The sequence below is a fragment of the Penicillium verhagenii genome, assembly GCF_028828195.1.
Source record: "Penicillium verhagenii strain IBT 33310 chromosome Unknown utg000007l_segment0_segment0, whole genome shotgun sequence".
Lineage (NCBI taxonomy): Eukaryota > Fungi > Ascomycota > Eurotiomycetes > Eurotiales > Aspergillaceae > Penicillium > Penicillium verhagenii.
The window spans coordinates 546,865-571,039 of NW_026643171.1; the positions used below are offsets into that span (position 1 = coordinate 546,865).

Sequence of the window (24,175 nt, forward strand, 5' to 3'; positions counted from 1 at the left end):
GAGTACCTCCGCCCCCACATTGAGCCCTGTAGGCATCAAACATGGCAACACAGGGAATTACTAGTACAAACCATAAGTGAATACCAAACTTCGTCTACTCTAGAAATAGGCCTTTTGAGGTCATTCTTACTAGCACTTTCACCAAAGCACAAAGAGGATCTGTTTGACGTAGTAATTACACTTCAACCTCTTAAGTGTGAAAGACCCTATAAATACAAAGACCACTGTTCCATACAGCAAGTTTATGATTTATTTACAATTCATATTATTCAAGTTCACTCTGGCAATAAGAGATAGCATTTATCCTTCTTTTAAATCATTGAATTTAAATGTAATCTCCACATAGACTATTCACTTCTGAATACTACTAGTTAGTCAGTACTTACATACTAGTAGTAATTAGTATGGGGGATACACGGTACGCTGTACACAAGATTCTGCCGCGTTATCGGTCGCAAGTGATATCATCGCCAGCAGTCATTCAACGCGTCTTTCTTTTTCCATCTCGCTTTTTCTTAGTACACACTTCTTCTTCCATCCACTCCTTTGGTCTCTTTTTCATGTATTAATTTTCTTCTAATTCTTGGTTTCTGCCAGTCATGTTCCTGGCGCCTCATCATGTGGAGACGAACTTACTTACTATTACTGCTGATCCGTGTTTACTTTGCGCTCTCCCCCAGCTATCTACATCCTGATGAACATTTCCAAGGCCCAGAGGTCTTTGCTGGTAGGTCTCATCCCCTGATAATGTCCCGATCCTCAGGCTCTACCTCGGTCAGCCCAGTCACCCAGTTCTTGGCTGGTGTTGGAGACGAAAAAGAAGAAAACCCCGAATTGCACACTATTCCGGCAATCCCGCGATGCCCTCCTTTTGAAATTAGAGACACAGTTGACTGATTCACCCCCACTTCTACAGGTCGCATATTTGAATACCCCTCAAAACTCACTTGGGAATTTACCACCGATCGCCCGATTCGCAGTGTCTTCCCGCTATGGCCAATTTACGATGTACCCATGAGTCTGCTGAAATGGTTCTACGGGGAGATTGGGACAGGCAGCCCACCACCACATCTGGTTTACTATGCGCTACGGGGTGGAATGTTCCTGCTCAGCTTTGTCCTGGAAGACTGGGCCATCTATGAGCTGGTACCCTCCCCGCGCCACCGGCGCGCTGCAGTTGTCCTGGTGGCCTCATCATATGTCACCTGGACATATCAGACGCACACTTTCTCCAACTCTCTTGAGACCCTGTTGGTGGCCTGGGGCTTAGTGCTGATTCGCCGCATCGTTGAGAATAGGGTTCGTTCCGCATTATCCTAGCGCAAATGGCTTGAGCTGACTTGGTGGCTGTAGCATACATCTTTCTTCTCCTATGCCGTCCTCTCGTTGATCGCGGTGGCCGGGGTTTTTAATCGCATTACCTTCCCTGCTTTCCTTTTGTTCCCAGGTTTACAATTACTGCCCTTCTTCCGGCGCAGGTGAGTTTTTCTTTGTCTTTTTTCTTGTTCATCGTGTTTCTACTAGCTGGTTCTCATTGCTGATCTGGAATCGCAGGCCAACCTCCCTGGCGGTCTTTGTTGGCTTCGGGCTCCTCTTCACATGCATAGGTATCTTCATTGATACATCTTTCTATCGACCAACGGCTTCTTTCTTGGATATTCTACGCCATCCGGTCATCACCCCTCTCAATAATATTCTCTACAACTCCGACTCCTCGAACCTGGCGCTACATGGCCTCCACCCGCACCACCAACACTTTCTAGCCAATTTCTTCCAACTTCTGGGCCCTGCATACATTGCCATGATGCTGTCACTATTCAGCTGGCCCATCAGGGCACCAGACTGGATGCTGAATACGCGCGCGCTCTCCGCGCTCTCCGCGACAGCCCTACTCTCCATCTTCCCGCACCAGGAACCACGCTTCCTGATCCCCTGCGTACCCCTCCTCCTTAGCTGCGTCCGCATGCATCGCTCCCGGATTTTCCTGGCAACATGGATTATCTTTAATGCAGTGATGGGCTTCTTGATGGGCGTCTACCACCAAGGTGGTGTTGTTCCAGCCCAACTCGCCATGCGGTCTATTGTCGAAACCAACACCGCGGCCCAGGGCATCAAATCCCACCCGGACGCTACTGTCTTCTGGTGGAAGACCTACTCGCCGCCACACTGGCTCCTCGGCCCCCAAGAGGGAAATCACACAGGTCAGATTGATACCCTCGATCTCATGGGTATCCCGGGTCTGGAAATGATCCAGCAGCTGGAAACAGCTGTGCCTAGCTGCTCAGTTTCTTCCCCCGTCTACCTGGTCGCTCCCACCTCCGCGACCTTCCTTGACCAATACTCCTCCCCTTCCTCTGTCGCTTCGTCACATACCCCTCACCTCCAACTTTACCGTCTGTGGTCATACAGCAAACATTTGAACTTGGACGACCTCGACTTTGGCGATGACGGCGTGGTCGAGACATTGAACAGAGTTATCGGCCGCCGCGGTCTAAGCGTTTGGTCCGTCCGTCGATCATGTAAATAAATTGGCTTTGGTGACTAGGGGAGATTCATTTTCTTACTATGACAATCCAATTCTAAATCTCGACATCAACGTCTATTAATATTCTTGTTGGGGCATATTTCGTTACTTAACATTTGGTCCAACATTTGGTGCCCCGGATCGTGTATATTCACTTCGATGCTTTTTCTGTACATGTATTTTTTACTTTGGTAGATACGGATACATATGGGTACTAGTACCTACCTAGTAGCATGGATGGTGACCAGCGGGAAGCATTGAGCTTCTCCAATCCAAACAAACATCAAATTAACTTTCATCGCGTAGGATGAATGTGTGCATGATTAATCCAGCGCCTCTTTACCTAATAGTACTTAGCGTGTATATGTAGATCTTTCCTGCTGTGGATCTCGATTTAGACATGTGCGCTTTCCAACCTTGGAAACATTGAAGACTCAAATATGCACATGTGTATTTAGGCACTCAAGTTATGCCACTCCTCAAGTGTGGATTGCCTCAAGTGCTGGGTGCCTACTGCTACCTAGTACCTGGTTAGGTAGAACATTGAATATACTATGTAGACAAATTTTTGGATATTGCCAGGCCATCTATGTTGGGTGGATGGATGTAGCCTGGAGCCTCTATACCTAGTGCATATACTTAATGTTGAGGACGTACTTGTGGATATATTTCCCGATGTACATGAGTCTTTTAAGCACTCACTGTTGGAATGTTCTAAATAACATGATCCATGCATACATGCAACCAGTTGACATTTGAAGAACCTTGTATAGTGGAATTTCCGAGAAAAAGATAAATGTTCCAAGCTTATCCAGCTGAAAAGTTAACTCGTAAGGTTCAGAATGACGACTGGTGGGTCGAGTCATTTGCAGCAGTTCGCCTGATCAGAACACAGGATACGTGCACGGACCACCAACATTGGAATCTACTAGGTGTTTACAATCTACAGCCCACTTCATGCTAGCGAAACGTCCCATTTTGCCCATTAGGTTAAATACATGGCATGTCGTATCAAAGGGGGTAAAAGAGGGAAGGGTAAGAAAGATACACAGGCTAACTAGGCACAGGCAGCTAAGTAGAGGACTCAAGTGGCCGGCCTGTTTTTGACTGAGTGAAGATCAAAGGATAAGGAGAATGGGGGAGGGGAAAGGAGAAAAACAGAGCTAGGGGCTCTGTCATCATATGTGGAATCAAAAAGCAGTATGCTTGGTATTCATCAGAACGTAAAAAAAAAGAGGCAGCAAGGAAAAAGGAAAGACATAAAAAGTCGTTTACTCCTCATCATCATCGGGCTGGTCGAAGAGGAAGTTGGCGGCAAGCTCCTCGTTCTTGTCGCAGGCGAAGTAGGCCTGGATGACGGAATCCCGAGGGAAGCCCAGACGGCACAGCTGAGAGAAATTGTGTTAGTTATACCCAAATTTGGAAAATAAGATTTCGAAGTAGGAGAAAGAAAACTTACGCGCTCAATGGCGTCCCGCTCCTCCGGTGTGACGGCAACAGCTTGTGTGCCTGGGGGCAGGCTAGCCTCATCTTCCTCATCAAAGTCCTCACTCAGCAACTGCAAGAACTGCTCAGAGTTCTGTCCGATGATCTGGGCAATCTGGGGGTTACCGGCCGCAACCTGTTGCAGAATGGGCTCGAGCATGTGGGGCTGCTGCTGAACGAGCTGGCGCAGCTGCTGGAAGTGGGGGTTGCTACGCAGGAAGTCCAGGTTGGCAAGAGCGTCACCACCAGGAACGGGGGCAGCACCGCCACTACGGGGACCACGGGCACCACCACTGTCGGCCTGAGCAGCTGCCTCGAACAAGTTCAAGTGCTCATCGCCTTCGGAGCCACCGAGGGCAGTAGGGGCGGAAGGAGGAGAACCGGCGCCCTCCTGCTGCTGTTGCTGCTGTCGTTGCTGTTGTTCCTGCTGAACGTTTTCGGGGATACCCTTTCAAAAGTGATTAGAACTTGAAATATACTTTGTTTTCTTTCCTCTCCGTCTCTCTTTTCTCTCTCTCTCTCTCTCTCTCTTTCTTTCTCTCTTTCTTGTTGCGTCCCTCCCCTCTCTTCGGTGTTTTCAACTTACAGTCAACAGGTATTCAATAGCACGGTCTGGGTTGAAGAATGCAGCGCGCATCGCACGGTCGATATCACTTCTGGCGAATCCCATAGCCTCCATCTGGGTCACAGCACCTTCAGCTGCAGTTCCCATAGCCAAGGCGGAAGGATCATTGAAGGCGGCATCCCGGCCACCGGGTTGAGTGGAACGGTCAGCAGGTGATGGGGTCGCAGGAACGGCTGGGGCGGAGGCAGCAGCCGGAGCAGGAGCGGGGGGAGCAGCGGGGGTGGCAGCGGGAGCTCGAGCAGCCGGTGTGGAGGGGGCCTGGGCAGAGGCAGAGGACGCAGCCTTGGGCTGCTTTAAGGAAAGGTCAGTAATGAATTCAATTTTTGAGGGAAAGCCGGGGATTATCCTTGATACCTTTGATGGCAAACAGACTAGGAAGTCCTTTTCTTGGATGTTGTAAGACTCGACTGTCTTGTCATCCTGAAGAATCTTTCCTGTAGAGGATCATGATGGTTAGAGCTGCGGGCCACGATCATCGGATCTATGACAGCGGACAAGGAGGACATACCAGAGTAGATGACCTTAGTACGCTCTGCATCATAACCGCTCTTCACTTCAGCGATCTTCTCCTTGACTTGGCGAACCTGCAGTAGAGTATCAGCCCCGCACTGGGTGGCGTTGGGTAGCTTGTTGTATTCGAAAGCGCGTCACATACAGTCTCAGAGGGTTCAGCCTCGATGACGAACTTCTCCTGCTTCAGATCCTATTTGCATGGTAAAAAAAAATCATGTTAGTGTTCCGGTTGCCAGGTAGAGATGGAGGTTGAGGGTATTTTGACGAACCTTGAAAGTAAGCTTCATTTTGACACCACCGGAGGGAAGGTCGATATGGGGAGAGATGAGGGGGGGGAAGGAGAGGAAACAAGAATCCACAAGGTGAGAAAGGGCGGGTATCGAAAGGAAACAAGATATGGCCGCAACGATTGTCTTAGGAAGAAGGCGAGTAACGATTAGAACGATGATGGCAAAGCAAGAAGCCCCAGGGCCTCACCGCCCCACTCGGATATCCCTCGGAGATTTCCATGATTACTTTTAGAACCACACAACATCAGTCGTGAATGGAATCACAAAGAATCTTGGGTTTGGATGTCATTCTGTCCCCAATTCATGTTGCAATATTGTGCAGCACTGTGAGTTCACTATTCAAATATTTCATCGTCATTTTTTGGATTGTCAAAAATACATTTGGTCTGCGTGATTTCCCCAAGGTCATGGAAATGTACCTCCATGGGTGCAAGTAAGCGAGGACCTTACTGGCCAGAACTCAACGTCCAAGTGAAATTCATGGATATTTGTCGGTTGCAGCGCTCTGTATCGGAAAACAAAAGGCGACCCTTTGATTTTCATGCAATTGCTTGCATCCGAAATGAGCATGATTCAGGTACCTCTTATCCATCACCCGTACAATATACTAACGTTCAGACTAAAGAATATAACAATTATGAGGAATCTTCCACCAAGCACAATAGAAAAGCATCCCGATTGGATTGACAAATTATAGAGGCTGATCTACTATTGTCAAGCCCCTGCAAGGGAATATGGGAAGATCCGATTGGCAGGAATCATATACAAATCTTTAAATACGGAGACATGTCCCAGGAACCTGGCCAGGTCTACCGATCACTACTTGTTCGAAAAATGAGCTCCATCGAAGAAAAAATAGGAAGATCCAACCGGAAGGGAGAACAGAACAGGGGAGAACGGAAGAGTTTTCCCACGGGCGATTGATATATCACATTTGCCTCGGGAGATCGGACTATACGATCCGCCACTTTGAGTTTCGGTTATGCCACTGGATGAATCGAATAGATAGTTTCTCAGCTAGCGTACGGATTGACAGCACTATGGAAAATTTCCTCGGGGCTGGGCTCTTTTCGCCTTCAATTTCTACCCCGGAATCGGGCGTTGATGAAAGCATTGCCACATGTCCGTACACCTCGAGTAGCAAGGCAGGTATTTGGATGCCTTTTAGCATGACAATGGTATTTGGATATACAGATCAGAAGATGTGCCGGAGGGCTTTATTTAGGTAGATCTACGTGTTCCCAAGTGCGAGATTAAAGTACTTGGTTCGGGAATCGCCAGTGCAATTAAACTTCAATCGACAGATCAATTGTGTAGGTTACAACATGAACCGAGCCGGGCTTATACAGTTCATCATGAACATGTCCGGGACCTTTTTTGATTATTATTTGTTTTTAGTATTCTTGCTTATCCCCCCGCAGACTCTAATCGCTTTGCCGGGTTGATGGGTCAGATCGATCTATATCCTCAAATTCGACATGTTCAACTCAGCTTGCATGAATTTATGCTCGATACACTTTCCGGCCACGCCTTGTGCTTCGCTCCGTCCCGTCAATTTCCTAGTCCACGCGCACTGCCATGTTCATAAATATGTGCTTTCCCCCCTGCATGGAAATCCTGCTTTTGAGACTCCATCTTTAAGGCGTTCTTGTTTCCCCCCGTGGATGTTCAGAGCTTCCCCAGTTTACACTCGCTGAAGTGCTCATCCGGGTTCCATTCGTTATTTTCTGTCCTTTTTTCTTCTTCTATTATTACTCTCACAACATGTCCTCTAATATGTTGTTATACTCCTTGGGTGGAGCCTCGATGTTTTTTGCGATTATCGTTACTATTCTAAATGCCCTCGCTTATGGGGTAGCCCAGTCCCTCTCCTCCTCCACACCGGCCACTGAGCGGACTCCAGTCAGTTTGAGTGTTGTGAACTGTGTGGCATTGATTATGATCAGCCTTCTGGTACATCAAGATATCCGACAAAACCACCAATGGCCTCGGTGGAAGGTTTGGGTGTTTTCCCTCACGGTTGCATACCTAATTATTGCGGCTGGGTCGACTGCGGGAACCATGGCCACGAATCACAACCAGCCCTCACTATGGATTGCTCGATCCATCTTTTGGGGGATTTCTGTCTTTACACAAGGCTCCTACTGTGGATACCTTCTTATGATCTGCTTCCAACAAAGACCCGAGTCTGCTTGGCCACACTCCTATAATCTTTCCGAAGAGCTCAAGACTCTCCCCGAAACCCCAACATCAGTCACAAACCCCGTCCAGGTCTGTGATCCATACCCGGACATGAATCGATTTGATACCCGAAGAGGTTCTCTTCGCAAGTTTCCTCGGCGTTCCAACCGGGACTCGGGCCTATGCTTGGAACTCTCCAAGCCGAAGAATGGTTCCTTCGATACCACTTCGACCACATCGAGCGCAGAACAATCACCAACCAAGCAACAGCATCAACAGCATCAACAACCACAGTCCCCACAGGACTACATCAACCGCACTTTACTCCGAGGCAATGGAAGCATCCGCAGTATGCCCAGTCTCCGCCATGACCCTACCCGGCAGCCCTCGCTGGACACCTTGGTCACTTTGGTTCAACCTTCCCCTACTGCATCAACTTTCCATCTGGACTCCCCGACGGGATCCATGGAGACACTCACTGTTCAAGAACACAATATCCACCCCCTCTTTCGATCTACTAGTCCTTGCCCCTCTCCGACGCCCACGCCGGGAACGAGGGTCAAGGCGTCCCCGTCTGCCGGCCAGACCATCACCCATCAGACCCTGACTCGGATGCGATCTGCTCGATCACTCCGGGAATCGCGACCTCTCCCATCACCTTTTTTAAGTGACGAGGAACTTGCACAGGCGCGTAAGGAGCCCGAGTCCGGACTGTTGCCATTCATTGATGCCGGACATGTCCGGCGAAGTATCACGCAATATGAGAAGAGATATGACCTGTACGAATCGCCCGACGAGAACTGATTTCCTTTTCTGTTTTTTATTTTTTATTTGGTTTTCGTTTTTGCTTTCCTGTTTATCTTTTTGGGGTTATTTTCTGATATTTCACATGGAATTTTGGAGTGGAGGTAATGTTATTTGATATGGTCTTTGTACAGAAGGAAGCGATGATAATGATATGGAGTTATTTTTTTGTTATTCTTGGTCTGTTTAAATATGAGCCTTGATTTTATCTCAATAGTATTTTGGAAGCTTCTATTAGTATCTCTAGTATGTATTTCTAGTTCCTGAGTTCCGAATTCTCAGAGTATAGCGGTGTACCCAAGCTTTGGCTCTGGTTTCGGGCGTCCACGGCCGCGTTCGTCTGTCACCAAAACCTCAAGTGGGTCAACCCAGAAGCCGTTTGGTTTTTTTTTTTTTTTTTTTGGCAATTCAAATGATAATTGTAGTGCTGGAAAGAAGACTAAAAAGTGATCTTTTATTTAAGGATTCTAGGAGTGATCTCTTTATATATAGAAATCTCATCATCTGAGCCCCGATTATAAAGAGTCTCGTGCACTTTTTTCTTAGTAGACGCGCGGGAAAAACCACCGAATCTCTCGTAATTTCCTGTATCTTTCAACTCTCTGGTTTCTTCTCTTTTCCTTCTTTCTCTACTCGCAGCCAGCACTTGAGCGTTCTTCTTTACTGATTGTAGAGGAATCTCTCTCTCTCGTACTTGAGCTTCCCTTGCGTCCCCATTCGCGCGCCACCTGGCCCCGTCAAATCCTGCACTCCGAGTAGATCCTCTTTATTCTTTATTCTTTACTCTTTACTCTTTACTCTTTACTCTTTACTCTTCTTCCCTTGAATCCAGGTAAGTTTCAAACGATCATTCTTCCTTTTCGGTGTATAATGATCCTTTGTTCTCTCTTAATCTGGTTTTTATTGTTCTCGTCTCCCCCCAATCTGGCGCATTCTAGTCATTCTACGTAATCGTGTTTTTCTTTCCCCTTCCGCCCCCCCTGTCTTAACACCTTAACATCCTGACCCTTGAGGGTAGACATCTGGAGTTTTCTTTCACTTTCTATTTCCCAGTTTAGATGTGTTTCCCCTAAATTGCCAAATTGCTCTATTCCCCGGATTGAATTATTCATTCACTTGCCCCCCATAGTGAATCCTCCCATTTGGTCGCGGTTATAACCTCGCCGTTTTTTTTTTTTACTTTTTCCACCCAATCCTTCGCCAGTCTCCTCCCATCCTTGTTCTCTTCTCTTTTCTTCATTCTCCTTCCCATCCTCTATCCATTCCCCCATTCCCCCATCCCTCATCCCGGTTCTGCTACTCTGTTCTTCATTAACCTTCCCAATTCCCCAATTTTTTTTTTGTATCCCGCTGATCGCGGCTAGGCTGGTTCTGCCTGCGTGAAGCTTCTATCCTGTTTATCCTGCCTCTCATCCTCCCTTGGTTCCGCCAAACCATCTGTAAAGCCACCGCTAACGGCCCCCATTCAAGAGAGATCTCAACATGGTGGGCAGAAGAGGAAAAAGAGGTGCCGGTCCGGTACATACTCCTAGCCTAGCTACGCGATCCACATCTACGCGCCGTGCATCCGGTAAGTCATTGACATTTGGACATGTGTGATCCAAAAAAAAAAAAGGAAGAGGGAAAAAAAAAAGCTTTCGGTTCTAACTCTACTACCAGTCACTGTCTCAACTCCTACCCCCCGCGGGCGCGGGGGTAGTCGAGGCAGAGGTCGCTGGGCTAATCGCGGTGCTCGGGGTAGTCTTCAAACACCTGTAGCGGCACGGGAGGAATCCCCTGCCCCCCAATCACTCATCGTCACGCTTCAAGTTCCTGGTGACAAGCTCGCTGAAATCACTGGTGATGTCCTACCAGATGACCATGAGGCCTCAGTGGCCCAGTCTAGTATGCATGCTAGAAGTCCGACAACTCCGCGTGCTCGGCGTTCCAAGCGCGCCATGGCTGTTCCGGAATCGTCCAGAGAGACTCGTTCGGCTCGTCGCAACTCTGGCCAAATGGCCCGTCAATCAATTCGATTGAGGCTTCCTGGGGATGCCCCCGAACAAGACAGTCCCAGTAAGGATGCGGAATTAACCGAACATGATGACATCCGTAATGGCGAATTTGAGATGCAGCCCATCACCAAAGCTTCTCAAACCCCCGACATCATCGATGCATCTAATCATCAAGAAATGGATGATCCTCATCAGACGGAAGATGAGCCCTCAGAGCCGTCTGCTTCCTCCAACAAAACTTCCCCAGAGGTGGCCACACCTGAAATCCTCACTAATGGGCCTAAGGCATCCACATCGCCTCGCCTATCACGAAAACGCAAATCAATCGAATTGAAAGATGAAACTCAATCACCTGATCCCATCACTAAAAAGCCCAAGCTGGAAGAAACCGAACCAATCCCTAGCATTGCTTTCCAAAATGGCATTGAAGCGGCATCATTGGAAACTACTCCTGAAGATGCGGCCATGGCAGATGCCGATGTTGAATCCGCTGCCGATGCTCCCGCCAGAAGAGGCGGTCGAGGACGTGGTGGCTTTCGTGGACGGGGCCGTGGTCGAGGTCGAGGCCGTGGTGGTCGCGGCGGTGCGCTTGGAACTATTCGTTCGACGGCAACTCGGGCTCGTGGAGGTCGAGGTCGCGGACGTGGTGGCGGCAAACCAAAGACCGGTTCAACCAGCGCTAATAAAATTCGACGAGGCGGCAAGAGAATCGAAGATGAAATTTGGGATAGTGACTGTCGACGACGATCCCCTTCACCTATTCCTCTCACTCAGCCCATCAAGAACCGTCAGGAGCACTTATCTACCATGTACAAGAAATTGGGAGGGGTGCAGCAGTTGGCTTTGACTGTCCTTGCCGATCATTCTATGCAGAAGATTGCTAAAGATAAGCACGCCCACAAAGATTGTCCCGAATGGACCCAGGTGTCTGCTGAACTTGCCGAGTATGAGCGAAAGGCTCTGAATCGTATCAAGAAAGAATACGACTATACTGTGTTGGCAGCAGAGAGAATTCATCAGGGTGACGTCCAGGCTGTTGAAAATCGAGCAAAGGTAAAAAAGATAACATCTTCCCCGCCTTTCCATCTTGCAGCCCGAGTACTCACATGGCAACTAGGAAAACATTTCGAACATTCAGGATGAATTGTATCATATCGCCCGCGGCAAATATATCGAGTTGCTCATAGGTCAACGTGCCGCCGAAGACGATGAGCACACTGAAACCGATGGATCTGATCCTGATGCCGAAGAGCCACAATATCTGTACCGAATCGGTAAACCCGGAGCAAAGGAAGTCCAACGAGGTTTCTACTCCGAGCATGCACGAACACCAGACGGTGCTGCTGCTTATTGCCGTGGTTTGGAGAGTTGGGAGAATTTCATGAACCAAGTTCGCATGGGTTTTGATGTCAATCCACAGATTCAAGCCTTAGACTCTGGAACCGAAGATGCTGTTAAGGGGCAAGTTCTGATTGACCACTTCATGAAAACACTCCTTGAGGCATCCAAAGTCATTGGCGAGAAAGACAGCAGATTCACCGTCACCGAAGCAGGAACAGCCGAGCTTGCCCCTCGAGCTCTGCTCACATTGGCTGATATTGCTCTCTCAATGCAAACTCACCTGCCTCAGATGCGTACAGAGCCTAGTAATATTCAAGCCTCTCATCGACCCATCTTGTCCCAGCCATCACAAGGGCCACCTCCACAGGGTGCGCCTGCTCCTCAGGGCATGAGCCACGGCCCGACTGATCCTCGGTCGTTTATTCTTCCACGACCCACTCCAACTCAACCTCGTCGCCTACTCCCCGCGCGAGGCCAACTGCCCGACCCGTTTTCGATGGCTGGGCTCCCTCAACTCCCGCCCCCTCCGGGCTCTAACTTTGCTCGGCTGCCGTTGCCGAGTTACCTCTCTCCCCCCGGCGGTCCTCACTCCCATGGACCGCCTCAGCAACAACAAGGCCCACCAGGCCCCCAAGGACCTCCTCCGCCTGGTCCGCCTTCGTTGTACTTCCCATCACCCCATGGCCATGGGGCTCCTCCCCATGGTCATGGGCCACCGCCACCACCTCGCCGATATTAAGGCGGCGTCCCATTTTTATCAACAACATATCCTTACCAATATTTTTATCAATATTTTTACGACCTGTATCATCATCATCAACATCTTTAGGTTCGGCTCCATCACAGTCGGGTCGTCGCATTCATATGGCTACGCCAAAAAAAAAAAAAAAAGTCATTCAAGCATACTCAATCTCAAAAAGCCCATGGGTCAATATGCGAGCATGCGAACTGAGCAGTTTGTGAAGAATAACTGAGCGGTTTGTGAAGAATTCTCCGTTCAGTTGTTTCTCAATTCTTGTACTGAGGAAAACCTCAGTTGTGACCACACTCAGGTCTCATTCGTGAGATCTCAGTTCTCTGTGTCTTTTTTTATTTATTTCTTTTTTTGAGGGGGAGGGGCGCTCTATTTTACCCCTATGATTTCCCAGGATGTAATCTATGTGTTTTTTTACCTGCTTTTCAGCGATGGTGTTTATCTTATCCAGGCGTTTATTACCCTGGGCTCTGATCGAGCCTTTTGTTTGTTAGGCTTTCAGATGGGGATTTACCCTATTCATTTCCAGGCCAATGTGAATCTTATTCAAATGTCTTTTATCTAGCGTCATAGATCAAGAATAATATGGGAAATAGGAAAACCATTTATCTTTTTGTACTGAGTAAAAAGCACCCTAGGATGGAATACATCCAGACTCCCTAATGATCAAGAGCTGTAGACAGTTAGTCATGATTATAAGAAAACAGGCACTAGCTGTCTACTAACTACTAGTCAATAACATCCTAGAAGTACTAAGTACTAAGTATAGTAAACCCCATGAATCAAATCAAATCACCAAATCCCCATCAAGAGTCATCCCGTCAACATGAGACACGATGACTCAAAAACCCACCTCAAGTACCTGGTACCTCCTCCAACAAGCAAAATCACAGCAAAACCCGCGTACCGGTGACTAATCATGAGGTTCCCAGTCTCCACCAGCGGGGCAAATCCCATCCCGCACTCTGATTGGTGCGAGCTTTTGCTCTTTTTCATCTTCATCCCACTTCAACATTTAACATCTGCCCTCTGCTCTACTCGTCTCTGCTTTCCAACAAGTCCAGCTTTGGAAATTCCCGATTCCCCGCATCAACCTCCTCTCTACCTAGGACTCCATTCCCTAGGTCTCGACTACCGTTTATCCCGGTCCCTTCCGCTCCAATTTCGAATATATCCTCTTCCGACAATCTCTATCTCTCCACTATGGCTGTTCGCGCGCAATACGAGAACTCGAACGAGTGAGTTTACCTGGATATGTGTTTGATTTTTTTTTCTTTTTTTCCCCCCTCTTTGTGTACTGCGAGACATAGACGACGGGCTGGGATGGCGCGGATTGTGTTGTATTGTGATGTGATATGAGGGGAGGGCATGCGCTGCGCTGCGATTCTATGATCCTGTTCTATTCTGCTCTGGTTGCGTTAGCAGGGCGGTTGGAAAGAATTGTAGAGCCGCACGTTTTTCTCGGCCTTGTCTTGCTTTGCTTTTCGTCTGCTTTTCCCAGCCAGATCCGATCCAGATCCCGGCGCAGATTTAAATCCGAGTCGGGGTCCAAAAAAAAACCTCGAGTGATTTTTTTTTTGGGAATTTTCGCACATCTCGTGTTTTGTTCTTCTGCTAACTTGCTACAGGATCGGTGTCTTCGCTCGTTTGACAAACTCTTACGCCATCGTTGCTGTCGGTGCTTCTGAGAACTTCTACAGGTACGTTCGTTATCTAGCCCCGAATTCTCCCAGAAGTTTTTTTTGGGGGCCGCGGGAATATCTACTGCCACTTTTACTTTACTTTACTTTTAATTGTGGTTGAGTATATATTGCCGCTACTGCCTCACTCTGGTTATTGTCAAGTTGCTGATATCTTTTCCTGTCCAGTGTCTTCGAGTCTGAGCTCCAGGATGTCATCCCCATCTGCCACGCTACCATCGCCGGTACCCGTATCGTTGGTCGCTTAACAGTCGGTAACCGCAAAGGTCTTCTCGTCCCCACCACCACCACAGACCAGGAGCTGCAGCACCTGCGTAACACCCTCCCAGACGCGGTCAAGATCCAGCGCATAGAAGAGCGATTGTCCGCACTGGGCAACGTCATCTGCTGCAACGACCATGTCGCAATCGTGCACCCCGATCTGGAGCGTGAGACAGAGGAGATGTAAGTTTTTTCTGTTTCCTTTCTTCCCTTTCTGCTTTTTGCCAGAAGAATGAAAAGCTAATAATGCCGTTCGTGTCCAGCATCGCCGACGTCCTTGGCGTAGAGGTTTTCCGTCAAACAGTCGCCGACAATGTCCTGACCGGTTCATACATGTCGCTCTCCAACCAAGGTGGTATCGTCCACCCCAAGACTTCCGTCCGCGACCAAGATGAGCTCTCCTCCCTCCTGCAGGTGCCTCTTGTTGCTGGTTCCGTCAACCGTGGTTCCCCTGTTGTTGGTGCCGGTATGGTCGTTAATGACTGGCTCGCTATTACCGGTTTGGATACTACTGCTACTGAGCTGAGCGTTATTGAGTCTGTCTTCCGCTTGGGCGAGATGGCTCCCGGTGGTACTGGACAGGGTCCCAATAAGGAGTCTATTGTCGAGAGTTTCTACTAGTTTTGGGATTAAAGGGTTTTTTTTTATCTTTACAATATCATGTTGATGTCTCTTTTTTATCTTTTTTTTTTTCTCTAATCAAAGACCACCGTTCTCGGACTGGACTGGACTGGATTGAAAAGCGCTTTACATGATCTATTGATGAATGGGAATAGATTAAATGGAATGAGCCTTCGAACATTCGAATATGCTCACCTAACTTGCATTCTTACTTTGGGATTTGCATGGTTGAGGTAATAGTTATACCTATGGCTATGAGAGTTGGTCTGGTCTGGTCTGATATGTGCGGAATCGAATCAGGTACTCCAGGCTGATTTTATCATCATGTCTAGGTCCCTTCAGTGTACCGTAATAGACATTGCATGTGCATACTAGATACTTGGATGTACTCGGTTCCTAAGAAACTCGTTCAATAGAGACAGATACTGCTCGGTACATATGTGTATACATTTCCCTGCCAATACAATACCCATTGATTGGTAGCCTTCCACATGTGCAGGGATGTTCTCGCTCTATAAACACAAGATAAGTAGACAGTATGCAGACAGTATAGCAGAAAATGCAACTCCTTGATTGAACTATGATCGGGGTATTTGACGAAAATACAGATAAAAAGGCATCGAAAAAGCCGAAGCATATGATAGCGCAAACAAATAGAGAAAATAGAGGGAAAAGACGAGAAAAGAGAAAGAGAAAGAAAAATGCAAGGGGATCCGAAAAGCCACGGCCAGACCCCAAAAAAAACAAAGGTCCCGACCCATGCATGCTCTTCGGACTCATCCTTGTCTCCTCGGAGGAGTCACGCGTGTTCATGCTTTTGTGGAACGGAAAAGAATAAGATGAAAGAAATTATAACACACGGACTCTGTCTCCTTTTTTTGTCCTTGCGCAGTTTTGGGGGCAGGGATTATTGTGCGAGCATATCTGGCCATCTTACGCACATCCATTCATTCTTTTTGGTTTTCACACATCCATTTGTGGTCTGGAATGGTTTTCGACAGAGGGAAGTAAGTGATGGGAGAGGGGAATGATCATTCCGTTGGCGAATCTTTCGGCGGGGGAGGTGGTGGTGGCGGGGAGGGATCATCATCATTGTCATTGTCATTGGAGTCAATGGAATCCCTCACTGGAGGTGGTGATGGCGGGCGGGGCGGGGTGGACTTTTGGCGTTTCGAAGGGGAGGTGCTTCCGTTTTCACCTGGGGTAAGGTGGTCTGGGGCTTGATTTATGTTGTCATGGCGCTTGCGCTTGAGAGAAGCCAAGGCGTCGTCATCCACATCCATGGGTGATGTCGCTGTGCCCGTGCCCGTGCCTGCCGAAGGCTCTTGTTCGTCGTCGGACATCTTGGAGTCTTCGTCTGCAGGGGTCCCACTGGCTTGCGCAGCGTTGCCGGACTTGCGCTTCTCACGCTCCTTGTGCTTCTTTGCGGCCTTGTCGAAGTATGAGGTGCAGAATATTTTAACGTTTTGCCGGTGCTTCTCGCTGATCTTGGTAGGATCGGAAACCTTGTTTCTCTTATAGTCACCCTCGACGAGCTTGGTGGCCGCCTGTTTTTGAAAATGATTAGAGACAGAGCCGGGTTTTTCCTTTGTCAAGGGATGGACATTACCTCTTTGGCAAACCGTTTCAAATCGTCTTTCGGGATCTTGTGCTTGTATTTATCGACAACAGCTTTGACGTGAGGGTACAGCTGTGGTAGTAATTAGCATTTTTAATAGCCCTTGTTTCTTAGCAATCAACTGCACATACCGTGTTCTCGTAAAGTTTTTTCTGCTTGTGAAGCTCCAGCTTCTTCCACCAGTCCTCTTCCCGCTTTTTCTTTCCCGAGTGATCGGACGTGGGTTGGGGTGTACCGGGAGTTGCGCTTTTTTGCTCAGATGTGCTTTTCTCTTGAGTGTTCATGATACCATCGATGATGTTCTGCAAGATAAAATTGGTCCGGTTCACCGCAGGACCAGTTGCGGGGGCAGTCGGTCGGTCCCATGTCACTTCTTGTGAGATAGAGTAGTAATAAACGCGGCCCTGGTCGTCATTGGCAGTGTACCATCCATCGGGCAAGGCTGGTTGTTGTTGCTGCTGCTGCTGTTGTTGCTGACGATTACGTCGATTAGGTCGAGGCTGCCGGTTATGAGGGTTGTGAGACTCGCGTCGGTTCTTCAGTTGGTTTTGTTGATGCGCATCGGGTGGTGGAGAACGACTGGCAGATCGCGGGCGCTGCTGCTCTCGGCCAGACTCACGGCGTTCAAACTGGTTCACGGTTTGCTTCGCTTGCTCGCCCCGTTTCATGCGCGGAATGCGATACCCAACGGTCAGGTTGGCCCAGCTAGCCAACAATGCTGTCGCCTTTTGGGCGACTCGCTCGTCACCACATTGTAAAAGCGGTCGAATGTTGTCCTCGATCTTGGAGTCGACGATCTTGTTTCGAGTAAGACGAGGGAAGGTATCCAGGATGTCCAAGATCTGACCCATCACGGTATGATCATCCTTCCACATGGCAAGCTGCGACTTGAGGATTTGGTAACCGTGCATCTTCACGACCCGATTCCGCACTCGTTCATCCTCGCAGCGCTGAATACGTCCTATAAGTTTGACGGCGATCCACTTCTCCTGGCACTGCATCAGGGCCGCCATGACCTTGGTCACACCATCCTCATCCAGGGACTTCGGTTGTACGCTGTCCACATATTCCTCGTCGTCCTCTCCGGTCTTCTTCTTCTTTGGTCGCCGGGCCACGACGGTATCCCAGCCGTCCGAATCGTCAATACCGAGAGCCTCAATTGTGGCATTCGATAGTTTAGTCGCGCGCTCCGTCTGTGTTCGACCACCGATGAAACCAGTGCAGTTTGGCTCTGCGCAGTAGCAGGGCTGGGGATCGGCACCATATCGGTCCACGTTGTAGTTGAAGACCAGCTCTTCGCCCGCTTTTACCGCGCGCTCCGCAAAAATACCCATGCGCAATTTCTCTCCGACCACCCATTTATCGACATAGCAATTGGGATTGCAAGAATGATTGCAGAAACGGCCTAGATTGCCTCGCTTGGTTGCATCGACAAACTCGCCCTTGTTCAGCGACATGAAATAAAAGTGCTTGATGCCCTGCTCGTCGTAGTCTCGCATTCGTTTCCGAAATTGGGCCTCGCCCACCACTTCGCCCACATACTCGTAGATTAATTGATTCGGCTCCAGATTGACTTCAGCTCGCAGTCCAAATCCCTTTTTTTCGGTTTTGATGACCGATACCGGCGCATACTGTTTCTTCTGGAATCGCTGATTTTGACAATCCGCGCCACAGCCACAGTCGCCCAGACACTCCATCTTGGTCCATCGATTGATACAGTCGGAATCATCACCGCAGGCCACATTTCGGCCAGTTTCGGGTTCTAATCAAAATCGAGGGTAAGTGACACGGACACCTCCAAAAATTGATGATACAATGCAAAGCCACGGAATTCCCATTCCCTTCCCATTCCCCTCCCTCTCTCCTCTCAAACATGATAAATTCCAGGAATGGGAGGGCGAAAACTTCGGCGAGCACCAGAACAGAAAAAAAAATAAAGCACTTACCCCACTCCTCAGCACATTCACACTCCATAGCATCATGCTCAGTGATACCCATATACTTGTTCGCGTACCAGCAGTCCTCGATTTGTGAAAAGGTGGCCAAGGCATCCTTGGTACTGTCAGGCAGATGTGAAAAAAGCTGCGGTGGCCTCGACGGGACTTTCTGCGACGAACTCCGAGACAACCTCGGTGGCTGACCGGGCTCCTGTTTGACGACAATGTTGCCGCCGACTTTCTCTTCCATAGGGTCGGATTCTGAGGCCCTGTCAGGGTCTTCTTTCAGGGAGTGAGAGTTTGAGGTCGAGGTCTGACGCGATAAAGGTGAAGCGGAGGAGCGCGATGACCGGCCATTTTTCAAGTCGGTAGCTGAATCCATAGCTGTGTTTAAGTCATGGGGGTCCGTGCCCTGGGGCAACATAACTGACACGGACTATAGACGAAAAAAAAAGAAGAAAAAGGAGATGTTGAAAAGAAAGATGGTCGACAGAAGTGTGAGAGAGGATAGGGACAAGTTCAATTTCACCGGTGATAATCTAAGGAACCACAGGTGCTATTCCCGCGTCTCGCGCTCTCACCGCCCACGCGTCAGGCCAACCTTTGGAACTGAGTTCACGATGATTTTATTAATGTTTTGCAACACAATTCTCAGTGGAAGGTTTGGGGGATGGATGTGAGGATGAGAAATCCAAGAGGCTGGAGGTTCAGAAGGTGGAGGTTCAGATGCAGTGATATGCCCCGGTGGTTTTTTGGAGTTTTTTTTTTTTTTTTCTTTCTTTTTTTCTTTTGGTTGGCCACTAGGATATGTTAATGGAGGCCATTGTTTTGCACTATAGAGAGTGTACATACTGTGGCCTCGGTATAAGGCCAATTGTCACATTGAAGTCAACCAAGGTTGGAACGTTTGAAGCACAAATCTCTAGATCACAAATACCTAAAGTAAATACTAGGGCTGTGAGAGTCAGTAATAATAAAGTAAGTGAAGAATATACATAGTAAATAGCTTTTTTTTTTCAAAAATAAAATAATAATAATAAATAATGCATATTGAAAAATAAAATAAAAATTAAAAAGGGTCGATTAAATGGAATGGATTTGAAGAAAATAAAAGGCCCGAGGCTCATTTCTGTTTCAGGTGGAATAGATCAGAAAAGAGCATGCAGCGATCAAGCCACTAAATGCATGGAATAAGTAGATAGGCTCAGAGGGAGCGACAAAGGGTGCAGAGCCACGTCCACGGGCAGCTGCGTGGAAGTAAGTAAAATGAGTGGATAGGGATGGCAGATGAAAGTCGTCAGCAAAGAATTGTAGTCTGGGCGGGAATCGATTGGATCAGAGGAACCGTTGACCATTTAAATGCAGGCAAACGGTGTCTGTGCGGGGGAGAGTTTACCAAGTTGGAAATGTTAGGAATATATACTGTAGGTTATATCCATAGTATATGTATATACTATATACAACTCAGGTACACTTCATCTCCTGGACTTTGACCTGTATAATAATAGAGGTATTCAATAGATACTAGTATCATGGGTATCTCTTATACAAGTAATAAGACCAAAGCTTCTAAAGTATGCGAACCATCAGATCTTGGAACCATTGGGGTTGGAATTCTACTGTTTTCCCGTTAATTATAATTACCCAGAGTGGATCAAGTCTAACCCACGCCAGTCATTAGCTTCAAACACAATATTGACCCAAAGCCCCGGTATCAGCGCACGGTTTAGAACCGGAAAAAGCACTGGGCTTCCCGCAATGCGTACCTTGGCTCTGGAACTGCCATAGTCTGAGGTATTGGAGTTACGCAGATCGAATCATGAAACGGGACCTTTTTTGGTTTTTATTTGTATTTTTGTATTTTTATTTTTATTATTTTCTAATTTTTCTTCCCTTTTGTTCATCCTGCATGTAATAGGGGGATGTTTGTATTTGGGTATTTTTGGTAATCTGGTTTTGGCTTATAGGTCAACTGGTTTACTGACTTTTTTTTTTTACTTTTTTTCTTTTGTTATATATGTTTTCCCTCTGATTTCCTATTTTTCCTTATTTTCTTATTTCCTTCTCTTAATTCCTCTTTGATTTCATTTCGACATTATACTTGATTGGAGATTTCATTTTTCATTCTAACCTCTTTCACCATTTTTTTTACTATTTTTTTTTTACTTTTTCTGGCCCCTCTTTATTCCCGAACCTACCAATGTTTGAGCCGTGATTTAGTGGTAATTTTGTTTCGAAGTCTTCTGGAAGATATGAAACTGCTTTCTTGCAAATCTGCAAACCTGTAAACCTGCACCCGTTTGATTTTCTTGTTCTTTCTCTCTCCCTTTTCCCCCTCATCCCCCTCCCCAATCTAGTCCCTGCAGCTTTCCCGGTCCAACGCGTTGTTCCTGCGCGATCCCGGCTCAAGTCCGTGTTGACCAATTCGAGCCGGGAATTGAATGGACCGCGTTTTGTTTTGCTTCGAGTTCCTCTTTTCCACTGGCTGAAAAGCCTTCAATTCTTTTCTGTCACTCCTTTTTCTTCTTTTACTGACATTCCTCGTGGGAGCATGGCCACATAAGAATTGGTCTTCTCTACTTTCTTTTTTCTTTTTCCCTTTTTTTTTTTTTTCTCTCTCTCCCCCTTCTCTTGAGGGTGTTCCCAAGTGTCAACCGCGTGTGTTGTTGGTCATCTATCTTTTGGCCTTTCTCTACTGGACCCGCCATTCGCTCCGATTGAAATCTTTGGTCTGGGAGGTGATTGTGCTTGTTTGTGGGAATCTTCCGCTTTTTTTTCATTTATACATAAATCTGCTTCTATATTAAGTTGGGGGGCTTTGCTAGTACTGGTTTTCATACTGTCACGATATCTTGCTACAAGTCAAAGGAGAATCAACTTGTCCGCTTCCATGGTCTGGATATGTCGAATCCATCAGATAGGCCATGGACCGAGGGGGAGAAGGTATGTATTGTGATCGTGCATCGTTGCAAAAAAAAACAAAAAAAACAACCAAAATCCCACACAAAGAATCGAGACTGACAAGATCAATAGTATTTCCTACTCACTGAGATCCTCAAAAAGGCCGGTATTCCATCCAGCTATCTGGTTCGCATGATCCATGAGCATCGCATTCAACCCAGTTGGGATCATATCCCTCTTCCGCCAGGTATACAATCCCCTCTCATCCCCTGGGATCAATTTCAATGGCACCAAAAGAGAAACCCCATGCCAGAAAGAAGAAACAAGTCCCCCGCCAATGTCTAATCCTCTGGAACATATAGGTCGCACCATGAGCTCGTGCAAAATGGTCTTTGACAACATGCAATCTCAGTTCCACCAGTATCCGCCAGTTACGGCGGCAGTGTCCGCCCCGGTCCAAATGGCCCGTCCAGAGGGAATCAGGTCATCAGCACCACCCATAGATCCCAACCTGCGCAAACGACCACTGTACTTCGAGAATAAACCACGCGCCATCCAACCAAGACCACCAGCCAGCGTCGCCTCGTACAGCAGTGAAAGTGGAACATCAGCCCAGCTCTCCCCACGCCTAGAAGGTCCCGCCACAGGAAACCCCGGCGAGCCTCCCCGCAAACGAGGCCGTCCTAGCAAACTCGAAACCGAACGGCGCAAAGCCGCCGCCGAAGCTCGCGGGGAGACTTACCCGCCTCCAAGACGATCCGGCTCCGGCAGATCCAAGATCCCTCCGTCCCCTAGCAGTCCCAGCGTACCACTCGCAGCTTATGCGCATCCCGGACACACTCAACCCAGTGCGCCTGGCCCAGGCTCAACCCCGAACCCGAATCCAAGTACAGCTAGCTCGGCCGCTGGCCCCAGTACTAGCACTCCGTATGAAACGGGCGTTCGCCCAATTGCCCCAGCACCAAGTTTACCGGGCCCCGAAGAACGCCGGGACGTGCCGACGCGGACCATGGGTCCAATGCGAGAATTGCCCCGCCTCCAAGAAATGGGCCCCCTTCCCTCCCCACGTATTCTGCAACTCGGTCCGCGAGAGAACATTGCTCGAGATAACGTTCCTCGCTTCCACACTGCCCCTATTGAACGGGGTGCATATGATGCCATCCAGGACCGCTTCTCGCCTGAAGGTGGTCGTCGGGACTCGGTTACCAGTCGGGGGGATTCAACCCCAAAGGGACCGGGACCTGGGCCGGGGCCGGGGTCGTCGGCTCCGATACAGGGGCAAGGACCGGGACCTTATGACAGACGCGCAAGTAATACCCCTGGCGAGAACCCTCGATAATTATAATCTAAGCGGACTTGATCCTGGAAACTGTGACTGCACTTGCACCTGATTTGTGATTTGTGATTTGTGATTTTCTTTCGATTTGACTCCCATTGATGCGACGTTCACGACAAACTTTGAAACATACAGACAATCCCTTGCCTTGCTCGCCTTTCTCTGCGCCCCCGCCCCCTCCAGCAACGATTCCATGAATCCAATGATGAACAATAGACAGCGTTTCGCGGAGCGCTATTGTTTTGCGTTTTCGTTTTCGTTTTCGCGTTCGTTTCAGTTTTGTGTCTGCCTGCGTTAGCTCCAGCTTTAGCGTTTGCTCTGCTCTTCAGCGACCTCCGAGACGAGACTTGGACAGATGTGTTCAAGTCCCCACTGCACCAACGACACTCCCTATTTTTTTTCCCCAATCTGATTTCCACGCCAATCCGATCTGCTGCAATCTCGATTTCGATGTCTCTCTAACAATGTGTCATGATCCACGCTCACACTCGAAGATTCCGCCTGTCCCCTTTTCAGCTTCAAGTTTCTACGACCAGACGAAAAACGAAGTGTTATGTCTATGATGTTGATGCTGATGCTTATGCTGATGCTGATGCAACTTGCTTTGGCTTGGGCTAGGCCTTTTGCTCGTTCTCTGCAAAGCGCTTATTTATGCCCCTTGTCTGAAGTTTTTGCTCCTGGATTTTTTTTTTGCGCCCCCGCCCTGAGGTTTTTTTTGTCACCTCTTCTGCTTCCTCTTCTTCCTTCTTCCTTTCACCTTATATTTCTGGCTTTGATATGACTTGATTTTATTCTTCTGTCCTGCCCAGCGTAATGTGACATGCACCAACTAACGAATGTCTTGCATGGCGACGGCGGCTTATTGAGCCTTCAACTTTTATGCCTTTGATTCTGGCTGTTTTTACTGATTTTTGTTCCGGCCTGCATTCTATTTTATACGGGTCTGCTGGGTCTTGTATTATTTAATGGTTTATTTTATTCTTTTTTTTTTTTTCCAGATGTTCCTTTCTCGTCGCTGACTTGACTTGAAGCGATACTATGATGATCAGCACTACTGTTCTGCTGATCCCTGTTGACATACTCTCATTATTTACTGGTTTCGGATATGATAAGATTTTTGATACCTGATTATTTTCTGAGCACTTCTATGGTTCATGTTTTCAGATCATCTTCGTTCATTTCTTTTATTGCCAAATTTCAATGCTTTTTCTCATTGCGCTCTTTTATCAAATCTTCTCTTGTTTTGTGACTTACTATGCGTGTAAGATGATTAATTTATAATGTACAGTG

At 48.0% G+C, this 24,175-nt stretch overlaps 7 protein-coding genes across 7 annotated transcripts; 5 read left to right on the forward strand and 2 right to left on the reverse strand.

Annotated features, from left to right (window-relative positions):
• Nucleotides 1-618: 618 nt before the first annotated feature.
• smp3 (glycosylphosphatidylinositol-alpha 1,2 mannosyltransferase smp3) lies at nt 619-2,527 on the forward strand (the record flags this gene model as incomplete). The annotated part of the gene is made up of 4 exons (XM_057166289.1): nt 619-727; nt 917-1,299; nt 1,354-1,478; nt 1,555-2,527. 4 exons carry the CDS (start codon nt 619-621, stop codon nt 2,525-2,527), a joined length of 1,590 nt encoding a protein of 529 aa, XP_057019330.1.
• A 1,268-nt stretch (nt 2,528-3,795) lies between these two features.
• On the reverse strand, nt 3,796-5,434 carry N7466_006901 (putative UV excision repair protein (RadW); the record flags this gene model as incomplete). The annotated part of the gene is made up of 6 exons (XM_057166290.1): nt 3,796-3,912; nt 3,984-4,457; nt 4,596-5,068; nt 5,143-5,242; nt 5,290-5,337; nt 5,417-5,434. The coding sequence occupies 6 exons, from the start codon at nt 5,432-5,434 to the stop codon at nt 3,796-3,798; spliced, it is 1,230 nt and encodes a 409-aa protein (XP_057019331.1).
• Nucleotides 5,435-7,201: 1,767 nt separating this feature from the next.
• On the forward strand, nt 7,202-8,422 carry N7466_006902 (uncharacterized protein; the record flags this gene model as incomplete). The annotated part of the gene is made up of 1 exon (XM_057166291.1): nt 7,202-8,422. The coding sequence occupies one exon, from the start codon at nt 7,202-7,204 to the stop codon at nt 8,420-8,422; it is 1,221 nt and encodes a 406-aa protein (XP_057019332.1).
• Nucleotides 8,423-9,904: 1,482 nt separating this feature from the next.
• On the forward strand, nt 9,905-12,496 carry N7466_006903 (uncharacterized protein; the record flags this gene model as incomplete). Its single annotated transcript, XM_057166292.1, has 3 exons — nt 9,905-9,992; nt 10,082-11,469; nt 11,534-12,496. 3 exons carry the CDS (start codon nt 9,905-9,907, stop codon nt 12,494-12,496), a joined length of 2,439 nt encoding a protein of 812 aa, XP_057019333.1.
• Nucleotides 12,497-13,714: 1,218 nt separating this feature from the next.
• N7466_006904 (translation initiation factor 6) lies at nt 13,715-15,093 on the forward strand (the record flags this gene model as incomplete). Its single annotated transcript, XM_057166293.1, has 4 exons — nt 13,715-13,749; nt 14,140-14,211; nt 14,380-14,655; nt 14,736-15,093. 4 exons carry the CDS (start codon nt 13,715-13,717, stop codon nt 15,091-15,093), a joined length of 741 nt encoding a protein of 246 aa, XP_057019334.1.
• A 1,031-nt stretch (nt 15,094-16,124) lies between these two features.
• On the reverse strand, nt 16,125-19,072 carry set2 (SET and WW domain protein; the record flags this gene model as incomplete). Its single annotated transcript, XM_057166294.1, has 4 exons — nt 16,125-16,640; nt 16,703-16,783; nt 16,843-18,473; nt 18,658-19,072. 4 exons carry the CDS (start codon nt 19,070-19,072, stop codon nt 16,125-16,127), a joined length of 2,643 nt encoding a protein of 880 aa, XP_057019335.1.
• A 2,477-nt stretch (nt 19,073-21,549) lies between these two features.
• Nucleotides 21,550-22,888, forward strand: N7466_006906 (putative AT DNA binding protein; the record flags this gene model as incomplete). The annotated part of the gene is made up of 3 exons (XM_057166295.1): nt 21,550-21,591; nt 21,682-21,796; nt 21,912-22,888. The coding sequence occupies 3 exons, from the start codon at nt 21,550-21,552 to the stop codon at nt 22,886-22,888; spliced, it is 1,134 nt and encodes a 377-aa protein (XP_057019336.1).
• Between the last annotated feature and the right edge of the window lie 1,287 nt (nt 22,889-24,175).